We start from the raw sequence: 22,195 nt of genomic DNA on the forward strand, positions 1-22,195 counted from the left end.
TCGCCAAAAACTTCTCCTGGCATTCCAGTTAGCCTTGGTCCCTCTTGCTGAGTCCTGCTGATTTGTCTGAGGCCTGGCTGTTTCTGCTAGGTTGTGCCACTGCTGCTGCTGTTCTGACATTACGGAACTGGACTGCTGGTGTTTCCCTGAAGTGTTTGCTAGTGGATCGAGCTGCCATTGTTCACCTGTGAACGAAACTGCCGATTTCCAGACATCACAAATGGGAGTTGCTCCAAACAACCTTTTCTGAACAGGTCCACTTCTTCCATATCCTTTCTTTTCTACTACCTCCAGTGGGTGGTGGGCTTGAAGAAAGGTTAAAGCATTTAAGAACCATCATTAAAAATAAGTTTTGAAAAAAATTAAAGTTACATGTGTCCTTGCTGAAGGAAGTGTGTCATGGGGGGCGGGAGCGCTGAGAATTCAAAGACTCTCACCATTCCTAAATTGCTCCCTGTGGCTTGCTTGTGATTTGGGATGTGAGCTCTAGTTCAATTCCCAACAACCACATGGTGGTTCATAACCATTCCTGATGAGATCTGGTGCCCTCTTCTGGCCTTCAGGCATACATGCAGGCAGAATGCTGTATACATAATAAATAAATAAATACACCTTAAAAAAGGAGTTTGGGACCCACACTTGGCTCCTTTGCAAGAGCAGTTATTGTCGAGCCATCTCTTCAGCCTCCAGGAAGTAGATTCATGATTGTCAGAGAAAAGATGTGCAGGGAACTGACAGGTAACTCTTTCTTGACAAAATATGCCTTCATGAGCAGAACTACATGAGATTTCCTCAAAACAAACAGGCCTTTTCTCTGTAGCAGGGGGGTTCATCTAGCCTGCAGGGTTAATCAGATTTAGGGCCCTCTCATGCAACACTGAGCACAATTCTCCCCAGCTGTGCCAAGTTTGGTGCCAATTCAGGGAAGTGTGAAGGAGTCTAGGAGCGCAGAATGGGAGGGGCATCAGAGCAGAACGGGGGACAGCAGTTAAAGGAGCAAGAAGCACAGAGGAGGAGCTGTACACTGGAAGCTCCACCATCTTTCCTTACCCGGGAGACCTCATGTGACCACTCAGCCACCTCCCTCTGTTCCCCCTGTTCCCCTTGGAATTTTAAGCCTCCATTCTCGGCCTTGACAGTGCAGGGAGCAGGAACGCCACTGGCTCATGGTTCAGTGATGCGATGATGTACTGACATTTACCTGTGAGAAGTCTGGGATGATATCCTCAAATTCCAAGGGATCCTTCCTCCCTATTCTAAGAGAACCTGCCCTTGCCTTATGGCAGGCTAGGCCAAGGTAAGTCTGTGTCCCATGGGATCCCAAGGAAAGTTGTACATGTACTATGCTGCTCACCTGGACTGCCCAATGCTGGACAGAACTCCAGTGAAGAGAGGAAGCTAGCACCTTGCTTGGTCCAAGTGTGGGAAGTAGAGGGACTGCCTACCAAGGATACTGTGTTCACCAGGAAGCATTGCTTTGGAGACACTTGCAGGACCTACTCTGTTAGATTCTTGAACTGAGAAAAACCCAGAGATTGGCCCTGTATTAGTTTGCTTTCTATCTATTAATATGATAAAACCTTGACAAAAATCTTTGGGGGGGTTTGTTTGCCTTACAAGTCCCAATTACAGTTCTTTACAGAGTGAAGTCAGAGCAGGAGCAGAGGCAAAAGCAGTCAAAGGCCAGCTTCGACATCCAGGGCTAACTGAGGTGAGGCATAGACTTGGTGATGGGTCACTCAGTTTTCTCTCTGAGGGAACAAAGCTTGATTCTCTGAGGCTGGTGAGAAACTCTCTGGAGCCGTGCTCTCTGGGGCTTGTGAAAAGGGTGAGGGAACACACACACACACATATGTAGGTATACACACACATATACATACAGACATTTCGTGGATGCAGCAAAGCTCCAACAAATTTTACATATATCCATATATTTATACCATGTTTGGGAAATGAAGCAAAGCTCCAAACTTTATTTTTTCTCTTAGCCTTTTTATACCAGCTTAGACAAAAATTGTCCATATTAAAAAAGATTACTTCATACCACAAGTTACATATTCTATAAAAACTATCACCATGAAAACATATCCTTTAAGAACAGATTAAAATCATTACACAAAGGAAATTACAATAGGATTATTGCTCATGTATTCTTTTGAAACTCATACCTAACTAAACATCTCCCATCTACATTTCTCTCATTGTAACTCCAAAGCAATAACTCTTTTGTCATTGATTAACAAAGTGTAAGCAAGCGAGTCTATAGTAGCAAGTTTTTTCCTATGCTTAGCTGATGACAATTCGTATTTATGAAGAAACAGATAATCATCTATTTTATTTCAGATAAACTGGCTAATCATCTGTTCTCTGTTCTTATACTCAGAATTATTTATTCTTTATTTATAACCCTGTCTTTTCATGGTGCACACTGAAACCTGTGGCCACATCCCTGGATCACAAGATCCAGGAACTCAAACCAACCTAGAATGAATGTTTTCTTTGGTTATTAACTTGTCCCAAGCCTATTTTTCTCTTCAAAGTACAATTACGTGCTTGTAATACCTGAAAGCTCACTGGACTCCTTTTAAAAAATACTATTTATTTAACGTATGTATGTATGTATGTATGTATGTATGTACATGAGTACACTGCAGCTGTCTTCAGACACACAAGAAGAAAACCTCAGATCCCATTACAGATGGTTGTGAGCCACCATGTGGTTGCTGGGATTTGAACTCAGGGCCTCTGGAAGAGCAGTCACTGCTCTTAACCTCTGAGCCGTCTCTCCAGCCCTTCCTTTTCTAACCTATACAGCTGTAACTTTAAAATTTTAAAAGCCTACTTTAAAAAAAGCTGAAGCAGACACAAATGTGCTAAAGCAAGCACATGTGAAAGGACATGTGATGAAGGATTCTTTGTTAACAACACGCATGTATTGATATACCTTACATTGCGTAGTTGAGCTCCATTTGTTGGGACTCCATAGAGAGAAACATGCCAAAAACCTTCTGGTGGTGTGCTGCAGTTTCTTGCTATTTCCCTTAGACTCAGGCTGATTAGAAGAGTGATGTCAGCTGAGACAGACTCGTGTGGGTTTTGCTAACTCAGACGCTGAGGCAAGACCCATGGAGGACGTGTGCTGTTCGGAGGGAGTATAAATAGGACCCAGTGGACTGTGACGGAGTCTGAGCTCGGCTTGCTAATAGAGCTAGCTATGCAATGCCTGTTCATCTCGCTTCACTGTTCTTCACTGAGAGAGACACAGCCAAGAACATTTCCTGGCATCCCAGTTGGCCCTGGTCCCTCCAGCTGACTTCTGCCAGTTTGGCTGAGGCCACTGCTGCTGCTGTCCTGACACTACCGAACTGGACTGAAGCGTTTGTGAGTGGATTGCACTGCCGCTGCTGACCTGTGAACTGAACTGCCCATTTCCGTATATCACAGACGGGAGCTGCTCCAAAGAACCTTTTCAAAACAGATCCACTTCCCCCGTATCCTTTCTTTTCCATGACCTCTGGTGGGTGGTGGGCTAAAAGGGAGGTTAAAGTGTTTAAGAACCATCATTAAAAGTAGAACATCTTCCTACCAAGGACTAGATCAATAGATGATAAAAAATGGAATCCAGGGTCTTCAAAATGCTAGGCAAGCCCTCTACCACTGAACTATATCCCCAGAATGCCAACTAGCATTTTGAACTCTGCAGGATTCACTCAGAAAAAGAACAGGGGAAAACGTTTCCATATTCTTCTAGCCATTTTTTGAAGAACTATAATCCTCTTTATATCAATTACAAAGGTTGTTGCAATGACATTCATGAAGTATTAGATGCTCATGTAGACACTGCTATTTGATCTCACCACGTAATTTTACACGCCTTGTCTTCTTTTTAAAATTTGTACATGTGTTGGTGCTTTGACTGCATGTATATCTGCACACCCTGTGTATGCAATACTTATAGAAGGCAGAAAGGGGCATATCCTCTGGAACTGGATTACAGATATTTTTGAGCAGTCTAGCCCCAGTGCTGGGCACCAAACCCAGATCCTCTGTAAGAGCAGCCAGTGCCCATGTTCTTAACTGCTGAGTCTGCTCTCCATCTTGTTTTCAAGGGTAAAAACGACATTGCATGTTCTTGACTATTTTTATTTATGTGGATTTGTGTGTGGGTGACCACAGAGGAGTGGCATTTTCTGGAGCAGGAGTTACATACAGGGAGTTGTGAACCACATGGTGCGTGCTTGGAACTGAACTTGGGTCCTCTGAAAGAATAGCAAGTGCTCTTTGTAGCTTAGCAATTTCTCTAGCTCCAAGTGCTTGAGTGTATACAGGTTGTTTTTGGGTTTTTTTTTGGGGGGGGTGGTCTTTTTGTTTATTCCAAATTTTATTTCAGATAATTTTTCATGACTTGTTATCCTTATTACATAGGCTTAAAACATTCCTTTACCAAAAGTGTGTCTTTTTATATGTGCATGAGTGCTTTCTGTATGTCTATAGGCCACTGAGTGCTCTGTGCTTCTACAGGTCAGGTCAGAAGAGGATGTCAGATCCCCCAGAACTGGAGTAAGAGGTTTTGAGCTGCCATGTGGGTGCTGGTAACTGAACCTGGTGGGTTGTCTACAAGAGCAGCCAGTGCTGTTAACTACTGGATAACTCCTCCATCCTGTACCTTAGGTTTTGGTAATTTACCAACATCATGGTTATCAGATATCAGTAATAAAAGGCCCTGATATTTTTTGTATTAACCTTAATCATAGTAATTGTTTAATTTGATGTCTTTAGTGATGATCACTCGTCCATATCACCTTCAAATAATGACACTTGAACCTCTAAGTTCTTACCTGTTCATGTAATCTGTCTACCAGGCAGGCTGAGACCTACAAAATGCTATCATGTGGATGAGCAAGGAATGTTACTGTTTGAGTTCAGCTGTGCATGTGGAAGGCAACTTTTGGGAGTCAGTTTTGTCCTTCCACTTTAAGGCAGGGTCTCCTGGCAGTAGTGATGCAGCAGGAGAAACTGCAGTCAGTATTGGAGCCTGAAAAAAAAAAAAACTCACCCATCAGCACAGCCACTGTGAGTATACCTCTGATAGGAAAACTCTGAGGGTCCTGTTTCCGGAAGACTCCTTGTGATTGCTAGTCCTTACTGCACTTGTTGCTGCCTTGGTCCCTCTGCCTTGGTTAAGAAGATTAGGTCAAAGTGCTTTTATGTGCAATTAATTAAATCAGGTCAGGGTGTTCTGTCAGCTGCTTTGTAGCAGTAAACCTAGGACACATCATAAGACATTCTTAGTTACTGAATGAAAGGCATGCTAAGGTCAGGAAGCAAAAATAAGGTAAGCCCAGTTGCTAAGGGCTTCGTGAGCTTCTGTGTCTATTTGTAAAATCTGATTTTCTTGGTTTTATAACTATGAATTTGCTGATAAGCTTTGGTGTGCATCTTGTGAACTTATTGCTATGCAGCATGTAGACTGGATAGATTCTTCTTCTGTTGTCTCAAGAAAAGTAAAAGATCTGTGACCTAAAGTTCTCTAGTTAACTATACATTTACTTTGCTATGAAAACAATGAGAGCAGATGGATAAGAATTGGTTAAGTTAGAATAACATGGTGTCTACCTCCTTGCTTGTCACTCCTTTACCTGCCGGTACAAGATAAATTGACTGTTTGCTCAAATAGTTAACAGAAAAACTATTATCTTTAGGACATAGATGTATTATGGAAAGAACTCACATAAGAAGCTGAATAATCAGATGTGGGATTTAGAATAACTTATTTAAAAAAAATAAAACCTGGGCACTGGAGAGATGGCTCAGTGGTTAAGAGCACTGACTGCTCTCCCAGAGGTCCAGAGTTCAATTCCCAGCAACCACATGGTAGTTCACAAACATCTGTAATGGGATCTGATGCCCTCTTCTGGTGTGTCTAAAGACAGCTACAGTATACTTATAATAAATAAATAAATACTAAAAAACTATTAAATGGGGGGTGGGTGGGAGGAGAGATGGCTCAGCTGTTAAGAGCACTGACTGCTCTTCCAGAGGTCCTGAGTTCAATTCCCAGCAACCACATGTTGGTTCACAATAATCTGTAATGGGATCCAATGCTCCATTCTCATGTGTCTGAAGTCAGTGACAGTGTACTCATATACATTAAATAGATAAATCTTGAGAAATGGTTATAATGTGATTTTTTTTCCTTCATGGGGGATTTAATTCAGAGAAAAAGTTGCTAGAGCCTTGCTTCATATACCGTGTGTGTGTGTGTCTGCCTGCTTTAGTCACTGACCCCACATCTCTTTGGATTCCTAAACACACAGCTGGAACAGGCTTCTGGCAGTCTCCTCTTCATTTCTGCCATGCTTCATACCCCAGCTTAGCTAGCCTCAAGGTCCCAGGTGATTCTATTTCTGCCTCTCACCTTGTAATAAGAGTGCTGGGATTTCAGATGCATATTACCACATCCAGCTTTTTAAGACTTAAATTTTGTGCATCTCTCCATGTGTAGGTATGTGTGAATACTGGTGCTCCTGAAGTCCACAAGATGTTGTATCCTCCTGGCCTGTTGGTAGAGATGGCTGTAATCACCTAACATGGAAGCTGGGAACTGAACTCAGTCCTCTACAAGAGCAGTAAGAACAGTTAGCCACAGAGCCAGCTGTCCAGACCTAAGTTCTTAAGTAAAATGTGGCCTTTGGGGATTGAACTCAGGAAATTGGGCTTGTAAGGCTAGCATTTTTACCAGCTGAGACGTCTTGCCAACTTGGTTGAGCCTTTTGATCCCTCTAAAGGTAAGGTCTAAGTCCTTGCTCAACACAAAAACCTCAGAAGAGTTTTCAGTACTCTGCAACCCTTAAGAGATCAACATTTTAGAGGAGGAAACTGAGGCAGGATAGAAAGCGGACATAGAAAAGAAGCCCCTTACCCTGGAGTCTGACTGAAACTTCTCTCCATTTGAAAAGAATTGCAGCACAATTAATAACATTTGTTGAAAAGCTTGTCAACATTAAGGATATGTCTTTATATAGAGATATATTAAAATAGTAATGAGCCAGGCTTAAGGTCTGAATCTGTAGAACCTTGGGTAGGAACTGAACATTTTCTAGAAATCTCAAACAAGACAATTGACATTCATAGTGAAAATAACCAAGACTTTTACCTTACCACTGTAATCTGGATTACAATCCCCCAGAACCAATCTATGATATCATTTATGTTTCTTAGCAACCCTTTAAAGATAGCAACTTCAAAACCTACTGTACTGGCTAGCTTTATGCTGACTTGACACAAGCTGGAGTCACTAGAGTCTCAACTGAGGAACATGTCTCTATAAGATCAGACTGTAGGGAAGCCTGTAGGGCATTTTATTAATTAGTGATCCATGGGGGGTGGGCCCAGCCCATCATGGATGATGCTACCCTGGGCTGGTAGTCTTGGGTTCTATAAGGGAATAGGTTGAGCAAGCCATGGCGAGTAAGCCAGTAAGTAGCACCCCTCCAGTGGACTTGGCTTTAGCCCTTGCGACCATCACTGATTTGATGGTGAAACTGTTATATGGAACTGTGAGTGAAATAAACCCTGTCCTCTTCAAGTTACCTTTAGTCATGGTGTCTCATTACACCAACAGTAACCCTAACTAAGACTCCTACCAAAATCCTATATATGACTACTGTAACAGAAAAAAAGACTCTTTGAGAAGACCACACCCACCCTCTCAGATGTGTCTTAGTTTCTTCAGATACCTCTATTTCTCTCTTAACACTCATGCTTATGCCTATATCAAATTATCTTATTAAACCCTTACTGTGCCTCATAAAAATGAAAAATTACTTTAGATATTTTTTTACTTTTTATTATGCATTTCATAACATGCGCATAGTATATATAATACGCGGCATAGCCTTCTAACAGGAACAGATGACCATAGCTGAGTAATTTTTTTTCATCAGCCAGGAAAATGCTTCCTTAGTTAATGTTCTCCAGGCCCTGTAAAACAGTTTGAAAAGCAGAACATGAGGATTCTGTTCTCATCAAAATATAGCATGTTGTTTAATTCCAGTGTCAAAGAATGGCATTCTGTTATTAAAATGAGTGATTTCACACACCCCTCCGCAACAATATAAACTAAATTGGCTTATTAATCACTAAAGAATGACCACTAAATGATGTCCCCTTTAAGACAGGTTTCCACTCCATAGTCTTGGTTGGCCTCAGACTCACAGAGATTCATTTGCCTCTGCCCCTAGAGTGTTGAAATGAAAGGTGTGTGACACTACACCATGTCTGGTTTTAGTTCTGGCAAGGTCTTATATAATTGAAGTTGGCCTTAAACTCCCTATATAATCAAAGGTGAACTTCTGACCCTCCTGCCTCCACCTCCCAAATGTTAGGAGTGTGGGATGCACCACTCTACATGGTTTACTTCATTTTCTGACAACAGCAAACATATCACTATATATGAAAAGACTTTTCCTTCACCCTAACTGGAGCTACAGCCGAGTAATCATTCACCTCCTGGATCCTCATACACAGCCCCCTGCCATGGATCAGAGGACTAAACAGTAAACTGTCTCACACAATAGGGCTGAACACAAGGTGAATACTCAATGTCTTCATAGGTGATTAAATAGAGACCCCAAAAAGTTAGAAACCACCTGATTCTGTCTCAAGAAAACAAAAACCAGTTCTTTAAGACAATCAAGTAGTAGCAGAGCCAAAGTACAATGGCCCCAACTCTAAAACCTTTGCCCCATAAATATCCAAAGACCTAAAGTTGACATAGTATTGCACATCTATAATCCTAATCCCAGTATTCAGGAGGCAAGTTTGTCTAAGTTTGAAGCTATCAGAGGTAAGGGTAAGAAGTTTACTCTGAGTTTGAGGCTACTGTAGGCTACACAGCAAGTTCCAGGCCAGCCAAGCCTATGTAACAAGTGCCTGCCTCCAAACAAAAGCAATAGCACCCCTCTCAAGAAAAGACCCCCATTCACAACCAAATGCCTAAGACTCTACTAGAGACATGTAACAGCATTCCTTCCAGGCATGAAAATACCACAGAGTAAATGAAAGCATGGAATACCAAGTCACAGGTTCCATGTACGTGAGATGTATTTCTACACATCACTGAACTAAGCCCCTCATTCACCTATGTTTTCTCATCTATAAAATGAGCACAAAATTTACCTAGGCTCACCATGGGGGATCATGAGGTAGGAGCAGCTATTGCGTGATTTACGAAACTTAAATAATTATGAGGGTGAGAGGCAGAAAAATGGCTTTGCATGTAGACTTGTCAACCTGAGTTCAACTTCCAGATCCCACAAGGATATAGGATAGAACTAACCGCCTTCAGATTGTCCTCTGACCTTCACACATAACCTGCACTCACCAACTCAAACCATACACAAACACATTAAACTATATTCATTCTTTTTTACGTTTTATGAGATAGTATCTTACTATGTGGCCCTGGTTAGCCTCAAACTCATAGATTGCCCTGCCTTAGCCTCCAGGAGCTGGGATTACAAGCACACGTCACCATGACAGCTCTATCAATTCTTTAAATAAAGTACTAAGGCTAGCAAGATAGTACTTTGAGTACAGGTGCCTGCCACCAAGACTAGAGGCCTGAATTTGATCCCTGGGATCCTCATGATAAAAAGAGACAGCTGACTCCCACAAGCTATCCTCTGACCTCTACATTTCTACTATGGAACATGTATATAAATAAAGACAAATTTAAAAATGCATTCCCAGGCCTGCTAGTACACACATTTTATCCCAGCACTCAGGAGTCAGACTCATGCCAATTTATGAATTCATTAGTATACATAGCAGGTTCCAGGCAAGCAAAGGCTAAATACTAAGTAAGACCCTCCCTGTCTCAACTACAAATAAACCAACCAACCATCCAAATGATGGGTGTGCCCTCCATATATACATGCATGAGCAATTCTACTCACCCACGTATGCATGCACACCATATATACACACACCAAAGATCATTATATATGTAAAAGATTGTATACTACCATAGTAAACACCATACAAACCAATGAGTACTGTAGGATCTTAGGCAAGGTATTACCAGACTACTGTCTTTTAGCTATCTTACCTTGGAAACATAGTAGCGATTGACACCAGAGATACGTCTATCACGTTCCATCAAATACCATTGGTACTGAACTCGAGCAACTCTTTTTTCCTTCAAATAAAGGACAATGCAGTTTATAAATATAAGTTACCCAGTAAAAAGATATATCCAATAATTTTTTTTTAAATGACACACTAGAGGCTGAAGAGATGGTTCGGTGGTTAAGAGCACATGCTTACTATTCCTGGGTGTTAATTGGCTTCCCAGCACCAATTTAGTTGTTTCTTTTTGGTGTGTGTGTGTGTGTCATAACTGTAAGTCCAGGGGGGACTCAATACCCTCTTCCACTCTTCATGGGTGAACACAGACAGCAGCAGACACACATATATACATAATAAATATTTACCAAACACATGATTCACTAGAAAAATAGAATTATTGTTAAAACAAAAGCTAAGTGACTAACACAAAGCTAAAATCTTCAAAATAAAACCAGACCATGGTAACTGACTTCTCAGACTTCCTCTCCCTTTTTTGGTTGTTTGGGCAAGGGGACCAACACAACTGATTGTTTTTCCTTTGTCCTCTATCTTAAAAAAACATATATATATATATATATATATATATATATATATATATATATATATAATTATATTTTTATCTTTTGGGAGACTGGGCCTCACTGTAGTTCAGGCTTTTCTGGACTGGACTGCTCTTTGCTCCTGCAGCGAGGACTTGATTTGTGGCACCCACTTCTGGTAGCTTGTAACCTCCATTAACTACAGTTCCAAGAGACTCGGGGACCTCTCTTGATCTCCGCGGGCACCTGCACTCACGTGCACAAATACAACCACCAAATCAATTAAACAATGTCCACAAGGAGATGAACCGTGGGCAGGAGCAGGGACACGACTAACACCTTTCTCCTCTGCTTAGAAATTGGGCCCCAACTCTTAGCAATCCACCTTGCTAACTGCTGAAAAGATATTTCGCCTTTTGGGCCACTCCTCCTCAGCCGAAAACTAGCTACGTTTTACCAAAAGGTGGAATCCCAAGTCTCCGCTTTTAGGCAACTTTAAGAGGAAGACCCTGCCCCTCCTCCTTAGATGGCTTCGCCTTCGCAGAACGACAGCGCTTCCAAACGGCCACCGTCCCCCACCCTCCCTAGAGGAACGCCATAGTCCGCAAAGCCGACCCGCGGCCGACTCGGCCGCCTTACCTTGCCCCCGTTAGTGTACTTTTGGATGTATGCAGTGGACACCCCAGGGATGACCAAGCACACCCCCATAATGGCGAGGCCAGGGAGAATCTCGAACCACATCTCTGCACCGTTACTCACACTCCAACCCGTCGCCTACTCCACAGAGGTGACCGGCTTCACCTCTCTTCCGGCAGCACGCGGGAGGGGCGGTGCCCCGTACAGCGCGGGAGGAAGCGACGGCGGCTGCGGGGGCCCAAAAGTGTTAGCAGTCTGGCAAGCGTTCCCAGGCAGTGTGTGTGGTTCCCGCCCCCCGCCCCCCCCGCCCTTTCTTTTCCTCTTGTCCAATTCACTGCAGCAGAGCCCACCACGAAGTGTGACGACGTGAATCCGTACTGTAGGTCGCGGCAGTTTCAGAACTTGGGGGATCTCTAATGGCGGAGCAACTTTCTCCAGCGAAGTCTACCGGTCAGGTGTGCACTTTCCTCTTCAAAAAGCGTGGTCGGAGAGGAGCGGCGGGCCGCCGAAAGCGCCGGCTCAGTGATGCAGGGTCGGGGGACAGCGGCAGCAGCAGTGACGAAGGCAGCGCTGTGGTCCGCCCCGAGAAGAAGCAGGCTACCCACAATCCGATGATCCAGAAGACTCATGGCAACGCTAAACAGAAGGCAAACTATGGTGGTTTGAGTAGTGAGGACGAGAATGAACCGGAGGGTCTCGGCGTGATCTACAAGTCTACCCGTTCTGCAAAACCCGTGGGGCCCGAGGATATGGGGGCGACCGCTGTCTACGAACTGGACACTGAGAAAGAGCGAGATGCACAGTCCATCTTTGAGCGGAGCCAGAAGATCCAGGAGGAGCTGAGGGGCAAGGAAGATGACAAGATCTATCGCGGAATCAATAATTATCAGAAATACGTGAAGCCCAAGGATACATCCATGGGCAATGCTTCCTCCGGGATGGTGAGGAAAGGCCCCATCCGAGCCCCTGAGCATTTACGTGCCACCGTGCGCTGGGATTACCAGCCCGACATCTGCAAGGACTACAAGGAGACTGGATTCTGCGGCTTCGGCGACAGCTGCAAATTCCTCCATGACCGTTCAGATTACAAGCACGGGTGGCAGATCGAACGGGAGCTTGATGAGGGTTGCTATGGTGTCTATGAGGATGAAAACTACGAAGTGGGAAGCGATGATGATGAAATACCATTCAAGTGTTTCATCTGTCGCCAAACCTTCCAAAATCCAGTTGTCACCAAGTGTAGGCATTATTTTTGTGAGAGCTGTGCATTGCAGCATTTCCGCACAACCTCACGCTGCTATGTCTGTGACCAGCAGACCAATGGTGTCTTCAATCCAGCCAAAGAACTGATTGCTAAACTGGGAAAGCATCGAGCTGAAGCAAAGGGCGGTGCTTCTGATTTCCTAGAAGACCCAGAGGAGAGTCCAGTTTCCATGATTTAGATTTTCCATAATTCCCAGTCTCGAAATAAATATTTTGTTGTTTCTTAAAATCTTTTGGAATCTTTCTTTCTTTCTTTTTAAAAGGGGAGTGGCAGAGAAGGCAGGCGATGGAGTATCGCCCCAGAGGAAAAGCTTCAAGATAGGTATTATCTGGAATTTTAGTCCTGAAATAAATATTCCACTGGCATTTTCAGAGCCTTATAGCATAAGTTATGTGGATGGGAGAGGTTCATGAAGAAAAAAGCTAGGATTTACTTGAGGCAAACAAAATTGTGATGACATCAAGAACTGAACCTGTTTATTATTATATTTTAATAGTTTAGAAATTAATTTTTATTTGTTGGGTCAAGTGCTGTTTTAAAATGCACATTTGGAGGGCTTGAGTTGGTCCTTGATCTCTTTGAGAGTCTTTCTTGCAATCTTTGGAAAGTTGTCCATGTTGTCTTTGAAGCACCTATAGGTAACCCCAGTTTCCACAGATGATGCTGTCCAATATTCAAGATATTACTCTCATGTGGCTGTCAAGTGCTTGAAATGTGCAGATGGCCACTGAATTGGATGTTGTACTTAACTGACTTTGTGAACTTGGAGCTGGCAGAAAGCCTAATGCTTTATAATCTGTAATCCAAAACTATCCCTGTCCTCACAGACTCCAATAGGACTAATTCCATGTTACAATTAGTGTACCTGTATTCACAATTATTTGGGAACTAGCTTAGTGCTTGGTATATGATAGACTGATAAGAGGAAAAGGTTTTAAGATGCGGGACTTAGACCAGATCCTACACTGAAGGATTTTAAGTTGTATTCTATAGGTAATGGCGAGATGGAAATGACAAATACATTTGGTTAACATTGCTGAAATGCAGGGAGGACAGGCCAGATGATCAGTAATATTTTCATGATAAAACTTGGATTGGGTTGATATAAGAAAAAGGATGAAAGTATAATTTGAGTTAAAGGAGGCTTTATTATTTATTAATCTGTTTAAAGGCGTTCTTTGAACAGACTTTCTTAAGCACTGTGTTTAGGATAGGGCCTAATATCAATGAATAATATAGACACAGGCCCCAACTTCAGGGAGTTGTATAGAGAGTAGCAAAGTGGTGAGTATGGGGAAAGAGTGTACTGGGTTGGTCTCAGAATTAACTGAATCTCTTGGGTGGTCATGTGGCTCAGTGGGTGGACCCACATAGAGGAGGGACAGAGTTGACTCTCAGAGGTTATTTTCTGATCTTCCAAGTACACACAGAGAATATAGTAAGTAGAATGTAAAGGGGAAAATAAGAAATAAAAAAATAAGAATGAACCCAATCCTGGGGCTGGGGGAAGATGGTTCAGTGCAAGAGCAACTGCCTGGAATGTCCAAGGTGGGAGCTGGGGGGGGGGAACAATTGAAATCACCTTTTCTTAAGCTTTATTTGGGGTGAGTATGTGCTTAAGTATATACGGGCATCATGTGTGTATACTACCTTTGAAATCCAAAAGAGGGCATTAGATGACCTGAAACTGGAATCAGGCAATAATGAGTTCATATGTGATCCTCTGTGTGACTAGCAAGGGCTTTTAACTGCTGAATCATCTCCAGAGCCCCACAAACTCACATGATAGACTAGGATAGATTCTGTAGTAAAGAGTACATGTCACTGAGATACATGGACAGTTTACTAAAACTGTAGGAAAGTAACATTTAAGAGATGAGTGGAAGAAACAATGAAATATTAAAGGAAAGAGATATTGTAGAGAAAAAATGCACTCATGCAAGCCAAAGAAGTAAGAAATAAACACAGCATGGCCAAGGAAATAATTCACTGGGTAAGGGTGCTTATTGTGAAAGCTTGAGGACCTGAGTTAAAATCCTAAGCCCCCAGCTATAAAAGCTGGCCACAATTGCATATCCCTCAGCTTTGTGGGAACAGAATCAGAAAACCTAGGAAATATAAAGCACTTGGAGATGTCCCGGTGGCTAGGAGTGTCTACAGTTCAAGCCCAATGACCCGAGTTTGGATCACTGGAACTCATGTAAAAAAAGTTACAGCAGTGTGTGAATTTCAACAGTCGTATAATGAAATGGGAGGTGGAGACAGAAGAATTCTCACAAAGCTCAGGGGCCATGTAAACTGAAGTACACAGAGCAACAAACAAGAGATACCCTGCCTCAAAAGCACGACAAGAAGGCTAAAAAGATAGTTGAGCAGCTAAGAGTGCTTACTATTCCAGAGGACCTACATTGGGCAATTCACAACTGCCTATGACTCCAGCTCCAGGGATCAGTGCCCTCTTCTGGCCAGTGTTTAGACCTCTCTACACAAGCACTGACACACATATGTGCTACCACACAGAAACATGCACACACATCTACACACACAGAGAGAAATAAATGTCTTTAAAAGATGGGAGACTAATACTTCAGTATGTCACCCCTCAAACATACTAACTAACTAACTAACTAACTATATGTAATTTTTGAAAGGCTGAAGAGAGTCAGTAGGATGTCTTAGAAGGTAAAAGAGGCTTGCAATCAAACCTGAATTGGATGCCCCAATACTTGTGATGGAGGGAGAGACCTTCACATGAGCACCATAACAAGCCACCCCATCCTCAACACATAAATAATAAGTATGTGTAGTTTGATTATTTAGAGGTGGTGAGCTATAGAGAAAGCCACCTGGCATCAAATTATGATGGAAACACACACACACACATACACACACACACAGTAATATGTAGTTTAAAAAAGCTGGGTATTGATATATAGAGAAACATTGTCTCTAAAAACAAAATAAGCCTTTTTTTGAGCTAGGAAGAAAGGTGTTTCATTCATACACAAGCATAAGAACCTGAGTTTTATTCCCCAGAACCAATGTGAAGTGTAGCAGCATGCAATTGTAACCCTAATGCTAGGAAGTTAGAGACAGATCCGCTGTGATCCCCAATGTAACTTAATAGGTGAGCCCCAAGTTCCTGTCAGAGGTCCTGTCTAAAAACAACATGGTAGGTGGCCTGTGGGGAACAACAACCAAGGTTAACTTCTGGCCTACCTACTTACCTACACACACACACACACACACACACACACACACACACACACACACACACAAAGATACATAATAAATATTAAAAACTTATTTTATTTATTTATTACATGTAAAAATATTTGCCCATATGTGTACCATGTTCATGTAGTGACTGAGGCCAGAGAGAGCATTGGATTCCCTTGGACTGAAGTTACTGATGGATGTTAGCTACCATGTGGGTGCTGGGAATTGAACCTGGGTCTCAAGAAGAGGACTAGTGCTTTGAACCACAGTGCAGTCTCTCCAGCCCAAATTAATGCTTTCTTTGTTACGTTTTTAAACTAGGGCTGCTGAGATGTTTCAGTGCGTAAAGGGCTTTCAGTCAAACCTGATGCTCTTGGTTCAATTATTAGAACGAACTTGATGGAAGGAGTGAGATGTCACCTGACCGCCCCCCCCCCCACTTTTAAAGGGACAGTAAGATATTTCTGCAGGAGAATCTTGAGGATCAGAGTCCCATCCTTTTAAAAAGATTTTTATTTTATTTATTTTATGTATGTGAGTACACTATAGCTGTCTTCAGACATACCAGAAGAGGGCATCAGATCCCATTACATTCTGAGCCACCATGTGGTTGCTGGGAATTGAACTCAGGACCTCTGGAAGAGCAGTCAGTGCTCTTAACCGCTGAGCCATCTCTCCAGCCCCCTGAATCCCATCCTTTAACCACAACGCAGAAGGAAAATGTTCATTCTCTAGCTTTGCCCTCTTACTTCCTTGCCTTGGCAAACAAACACATGTTCACGCACACAGCAAAGAAATGCTTTATTATTATTATTATTATTCTTTTTTTACTTCTCCAACTTTACTAAAGAAAAAAAAAAACACTGATGGTAAATCTCTAGAACATGGTCAATCTCCAGGGACTCCTCCCTTGAAAGTGTGACGTCTGATTTCCACGCACATGCCGGTGTGACGGTTCCTATCCCGAAGCAGGTGAGAAGCTCACACCCTCGTGCTCATCTCCCAACTTCCCCCAGCCTGTGGTCTGTCTTTGGATCGGCAGTGTTGGCCTGAACAGCTACGATGTCTTCATTACTTTTTGTCTGTAGCTCTCTGAGCTCTTCTATGTGCAGCAACCGCAGGATCTGAGCAGCTTCTTTAAGAACTGCATCTCCTGTGTCAAAGCCAGGAATATGTTTGTTTAAAGCAACAGGTAGGCCCTCTTTTGATTTGCTTTAGCAACTGCATCCTATGTTAGATGTTCCTGAACTAAAATTCGAGTTGCCTTGAGCATTGCCAAGTAGTCATCATGACGCTGAATCTGAAGGAGGTTAGCCAGAGCCATGACACCCGCCTTAAAATCAGGATTATTTACGTCCAAGTTGATCAGTGGTTCTGCATTTTTAACTGCGTTGTCAGAGTTTTTCCTCTTATCAGGTACTAAGTCCTTGTATTTTTCGGCGTTATCTCCATATTCAAGTCTCACAGCTAACCCAAGAAGCCAGTCAATGGCTTCTTGCCGATCCTGAATCGTGAAGGGACAGTTAACATCTTTGAGATACTTTTCAAAGAACTTGGGCCAGTCACTGCTCTGGATGTTTCTCAAGTTGCCTCTGTCTTCGATCTTGTAGTGTCTGATTTCCTGGTCTTTAAGCCAAACGATAGTTTCTAAATTCGGTTTCACCTTTGCAGTTGAAGCCTGCGGGGTTGTGGTAATTCAGGGCCGTGAGCTTGCGTCAGAACATGGTCCCCGCTGCTCGCGCTGGCCGCCCGGGCTTCCGCAGGGACAGGAGAAGCGAGGTGAGGTGGGTGGCGCAGGCTGCTTTTTAATTCTTATATTTATTGGGGATGTATGGATGCCACATCATTCATATGGAGGTTAGAGCACATGCCTTGGGAGTCCGTTCTGACCTTGCTTGTGGTCCCAGGGGTCAAACTTAGGTTATCAGTTTTGGTGGCAAGGACCTTTACCCATTGAACCACCTTGCAAGCTGGCCCAGTAAATGAATTTTTAAAAAGTTTTTATTTTTTTTTTAAGGGCAAGTGAAATGTGTTGTCCAGTATTGGTAGGTACCTGCTACCAAGTTTGAACATTAGTGTTTGATTTTGGGACCCACGTGGTGTTTGAGCTGATGTCGGTGAAATGTCTAATCACATGGAGCTTCATTTACCTGGACATACACATATGGACACATACAAAATAAGTAAAAAGATTTAATGAAGAAATCATAATTTATTTTTAGTTTTGTGCTTATGCACTATGCACACCACATGCAAATATGGTAACTACAGAGGCCGGAGTAGGGTGTCGGATCCCCTGGTACTGGGAGTTATACAGAAGATTGTGAAGTTCCACATGGTTACTGGGATCCCAAGCTGGGTGGAGAGAGTAGAAAGCAGAAGCATTGTCCCAGACTATGAAGCTGTTAACCTTAAGGGTTCATTGGCTCTGGACCCTTCTGATTTCTGCTCTTCTACATCCTTCTGAGTCTTGTGTTTTGTCCTATAGGTTTGAATACAGAGATACTCCAAACTTCACTGCCCTCAGACTTGTACCAGGGAACTGAGGGAGACGAACACGGAGAGGTAATGACTAACAAAGATCTACATTCCATCTTTGTACAACGGTGGCCACTTTCAGTGTGTGGCTGAACTGGAGGAAGGAAAGGTATGGAAGTTGATCTTTTGAGATAGGAACAGAGTTTACAGTTCTGTACATGCCCTGCAGTTGGACCGCCTAGTTACCAGAAACAAGGGGAGTTTCCATTGCAAAAACTTGGGATTGTGGAACAGAGGCTTCCCCGAGTACATGGATGACTGTCTGTCTGTCTGTCTATCTATCTATCTATCTATCTATCTATCTATCTATCTATCTATCTGAAAGAAAGAAAGCCCCTGCTCAAGGAATGTATAATAGGAAAATGTAATCCAATGGCCATAAAATTAAACTTCTAGAAATTCCTTATGAAAGATTCTGACCTTTGGGGAACAGGGAGAAACCGAGGAATCAGACCTCTATGCCACAGAAAGAAACCCTGGGCCTCCTATCCAGAAGAAACGGTGTCCTCTCCAGGTCTCTAGACCTATGGGTCCTAACAGAACTCTTCTATCCCTGCCAAATCTCCAACCAACTCTCCCTTCCTTAGACACTATTTCACTTAACACACCCGGACACCCGGAAGCTGAGGAAGTCCCATCCCTGTTTTCCACTCTCGACAAGGCCCACCACTTAGTTGATCAGTTAGGGATTCTGGTTATGTTATGGTGGGAGGGGGTGGTTAACCTCCATCCCAACACTACTGCCAGTCTGTTGGCTGACAAAACTCGTTGTGACTAGGAGCGACCCAAGTTAATGAATGTTAAAGGACTTAAGAAGGGCTGGAACTTGTCTACTATACAAAACCTTTAGCTTACACATTTTCCCCATTTCTGTTGCCTGCTGTTCTGCCTTTGGGTTGACTCATCTGGACAACAGTGATACTTACTAAGCACCTGAGACTACTTGGTGGGCATGGCTCGACTTAAGGGGGAAAAGGAGAGAATACATTTTCATATGGATCCTGGCCTACAAAGAAAAGACTAGCTATGCCTTTCCTCATTGCGCTCCTGGCTGGTATGGCCAGCTCAGTAGCCACAGGAGCATCAGCCTTCATCATGGGGGAATAAAAATTTTAAGGAACGAAGTTGACAGGTTTATCAGGACCTAGAGGTACCAAAAGTTTCCCATTCTGAATGAGAATAACAGATCCCTTGCAGCAGTGGTCCCACAATATCAGAGGCTTAGACTTTCTCCTCACGAGACAACAAGGACTCTGTATGGGTTTGGGAGAAACCCGTTGTTTCTATGCTAATGGAGCAGGAGTGATTGAAGCACAAACTTGCCATATTTGAGGGAAACCTCAGAAAGATATCAGTACAAAGACATGAATCAAATAATTGGTACCATTTCTCTTAGTCCCCTGGTTAACTACTCTGCTATTAGCACTGACTGGACCTTTAATTCTCATTCTGATTGGATTAATGTTGGGGTCCTTCATCTTAAATCCCATGACCAATTTTGTATAAGAAATGAATAATTCAGTCAAATTAATGGTTCTTAGTACCTACCACACCTTTTTAGAGTAGGTTGAGTCCATAATTTGACTCATTCACTAAGACCTGTGAGGAATGTAATAGGCCTCCAGGCCTTAGGACAATTGAATTCTTTCAGACTATAAAACTCAGCATGTAGACACTACTTCCTGCCAAAATGATAATAAAAAAAGACCTAATCAATCCAAGTCTGTAGTTCTAGAAAAGTCTCTAAATGTGCCTCACTGGGTATGGCTTCTGTCTGCTTCTGGCTAACTGTTCTTGTTAACTAAAGAATATCAATCTAAGACATGGTTTTTGTATTTAAAAGCTCATCCTGAGAAAGGCTCAGTGCTACACTAGAGAAGAAAGACTGCCTGTTGTATTAGATTCATACATGATATTCTTCTCTGGTGAGTACCCCTAAACACCAGTAAAATAAACAAATACATGTAATAAAAATATGAAAGAAAAACTGAGCCATTTGAGTCAGAAGCCAGCTTGGGTAATACAGAAAGAATGTTATAAGAAAAAAAAATAACAAAACTTCATTCTGACATTTGTGCTTCCAGTGTGTCAACTGCAAACAAATGCCAGATCTGACACGTGTTAAATCTATCTGCTTCAATTCCAAATCAAAAACATACCCACGTCTGCACTACTGATTGGCATTGGTTTGATCCCCAGACAGGCATGGTGGCTCACAACTGTCTGTCACTCCAGTTCCAGGGCAACTGATGCCCTCTTTTGGCCTCTTCTGATACCAGGGATGCACGTGGTGTACAGTCATACTGTCATACATACACGCAGTCAGAACACTCATGTACTTAAAAACAAATAAATAACATTAAAACATGTTTTAAAAATTTTATAAAATTACTGGAGCTTGTGGGAGTAAGTAGTCTATTGACCAAAAGAAATACAGGACAAAATACAGTGGCAAGATCAGACACTAAAGACGGGGTGGGGGGCGCTGGGGGTGGAGAGGGTGGTAGGGGGGTGGAGGGTGGCAAAGAACCTGGAGAAAGTGTGTTTGAAAGAAAAAAATCAAACAAATGTATCAAGAATGTTTTTTTTTAAAAAGTGCCCTAGTTCTCTGCCTCATGGCTGTCAAGTTCAAAGGTCAAACCCAAGGCTAGCACCAGGCTCTCCTTGTCTTGTATTTTTAGAACATAGATTCTATAAGCTGAAGAGACAGCTTAACAGTTAAAGGCATTTGATGCCAATCCCAAGGACTTGAGTTCACCCATGTGGTGGTGCACAGAATCAGCTCCCACAAAATTGTCTTCGGCTTTCCACATGACCTCTATTGCATGTGTACACTCACATATGTGCCCACAAAATATGTAAAAAGGCAAATATGAGGTCCTGAGTATAGGCCCTATTATCACGACCACCACAACATACCCTGTATCTCAAACTGGGCCAAGCTACTTGGTGGAAAGAGAGAACTAACTCCTACTACATTAGCACATGATCACACAAATACACAGGCTAGAGTGGTTAACCCAAAACCTAAAGACAATTTCCCCACAGAGAATGGAGAAACTAAAAATCAATTTGAAGTCAACTTCTGATGGAAAAGAGAAGGAAGCTATGTTTGACTAGCCACATGCCCTGTCTGTCTAGTCCCTGTCTCCCTTATTGTACAATATCCAGAGCACTATTTTAATTACTTACATTGTGACAAAACAAGACAATGCAGAAGATGCTTTGTCTTGTGTTCTTGCTGAGGCCACTTTAGGTTGGACTAGACTTTGATCTCCTTAAAGGAAAGCTCCATGGAAATGTATCCAACTCTATTTTGGAGACCTAAGGTCAAGATTACCCAGCCTCTTAGCTTTTGTTAAACTGCCTGCTTGTGCAGAGCACCCCTGCTCCAGCTAACTGCATTTTAAAAGCTTCTGTTAAACTGCTTGCTTGTGCAGAACCCCACTTCCTGTCCCCTTCAGCTAACTGCTTGTATTAGCTTCTGTTAAACTGCCTGTTTGTGCAGAACTCCACTTCCTGCCCCCCTCTAGCTAACTGCTTATTATTTTAGCTTCTGTTAAACTCCTTGCTTGTGATAAACCTCCCCCTGAAGCTCCTGAGCAAGATATCAAGATATGGTTTTTGCCTTCAAAAACCCCTTACCCTAAACACTAACATTTCACATCAGTCTCAAATATCTGAGTGTATCCTAGAAAGAAGGAATAAAGACTTTCAATCATGTATAAACTATATATGAGTAGTCATCTCTGGCTCCCAGAAATAGTAAATGCAATTTTTTTAGTAGTTCTAGAAACAATTTTTAAAGGAAGGAATCTTGGCTCATTCCATTTTAAATGTAAATGATATGCTAATTTTTAATAAAAAT

General features: G+C 42.5%; 2 protein-coding genes and 1 pseudogene across 3 annotated transcripts; 1 reads left to right on the forward strand and 2 right to left on the reverse strand.

Annotated features, from left to right (window-relative positions):
* Positions 1–7,833: 7,833 nt before the first annotated feature.
* NDUFA1 (NADH:ubiquinone oxidoreductase subunit A1) lies at positions 7,834–11,487 on the reverse strand. The gene is made up of 3 exons (XM_080910740.1): positions 11,310–11,487; positions 10,112–10,201; positions 7,834–7,983 (listed from the first exon to the last, which is right to left on the reverse strand). Exons 1-3 carry the CDS (start codon positions 11,409–11,411, stop codon positions 7,963–7,965), a joined length of 213 nt encoding a protein of 70 aa, XP_080766866.1. The 5' UTR covers positions 11,412–11,487; the 3' UTR covers positions 7,834–7,962.
* Positions 11,488–11,677: 190 nt separating this feature from the next.
* RNF113A (ring finger protein 113A) lies at positions 11,678–12,748 on the forward strand (the record flags this gene model as incomplete). Its single annotated transcript, XM_080910737.1, has 1 exon — positions 11,678–12,748. Exon 1 carries the CDS (start codon positions 11,723–11,725, stop codon positions 12,746–12,748), a length of 1,026 nt encoding a protein of 341 aa, XP_080766863.1. The 5' UTR covers positions 11,678–11,722.
* A 4,036-nt stretch (positions 12,749–16,784) lies between these two features.
* Positions 16,785–19,421, reverse strand: LOC308415123 (RNA transcription, translation and transport factor protein-like; annotated as a pseudogene). The gene is made up of 2 exons: positions 19,338–19,421; positions 16,785–17,498 (listed from the first exon to the last, which is right to left on the reverse strand). The product of its transcript is annotated as an RNA transcription, translation and transport factor protein-like (transcript).
* Positions 19,422–22,195: the final 2,774 nt, after the last annotated feature.

Source organism: Micromys minutus (genome assembly GCF_963924665.1).
Source record: "Micromys minutus genome assembly, chromosome: X".
NCBI classification, from domain to species: Eukaryota; Metazoa; Chordata; class Mammalia; order Rodentia; family Muridae; genus Micromys; species Micromys minutus.

Coding starts and splice junctions, on each gene's coding strand:
- NDUFA1 (XM_080910740.1), bottom strand. CDS start 11,411: ATGTGGTTCGAGATTCTCCCTGGCCTCGCCATTATGGGGGTGTGCTTG. Junction 10,202..11,309: donor AGTACACTAACGGGGGCAAG/GTAAGGCGGCCG, acceptor CTTTATTTGAAG/GAAAAAAGAGTTGCTCGAGT. Junction 7,984..10,111: donor ATCGCTACTATGTTTCCAAG/GTAAGATAGCTA, acceptor ACTGTTTTACAG/GGCCTGGAGAACATTAACTA.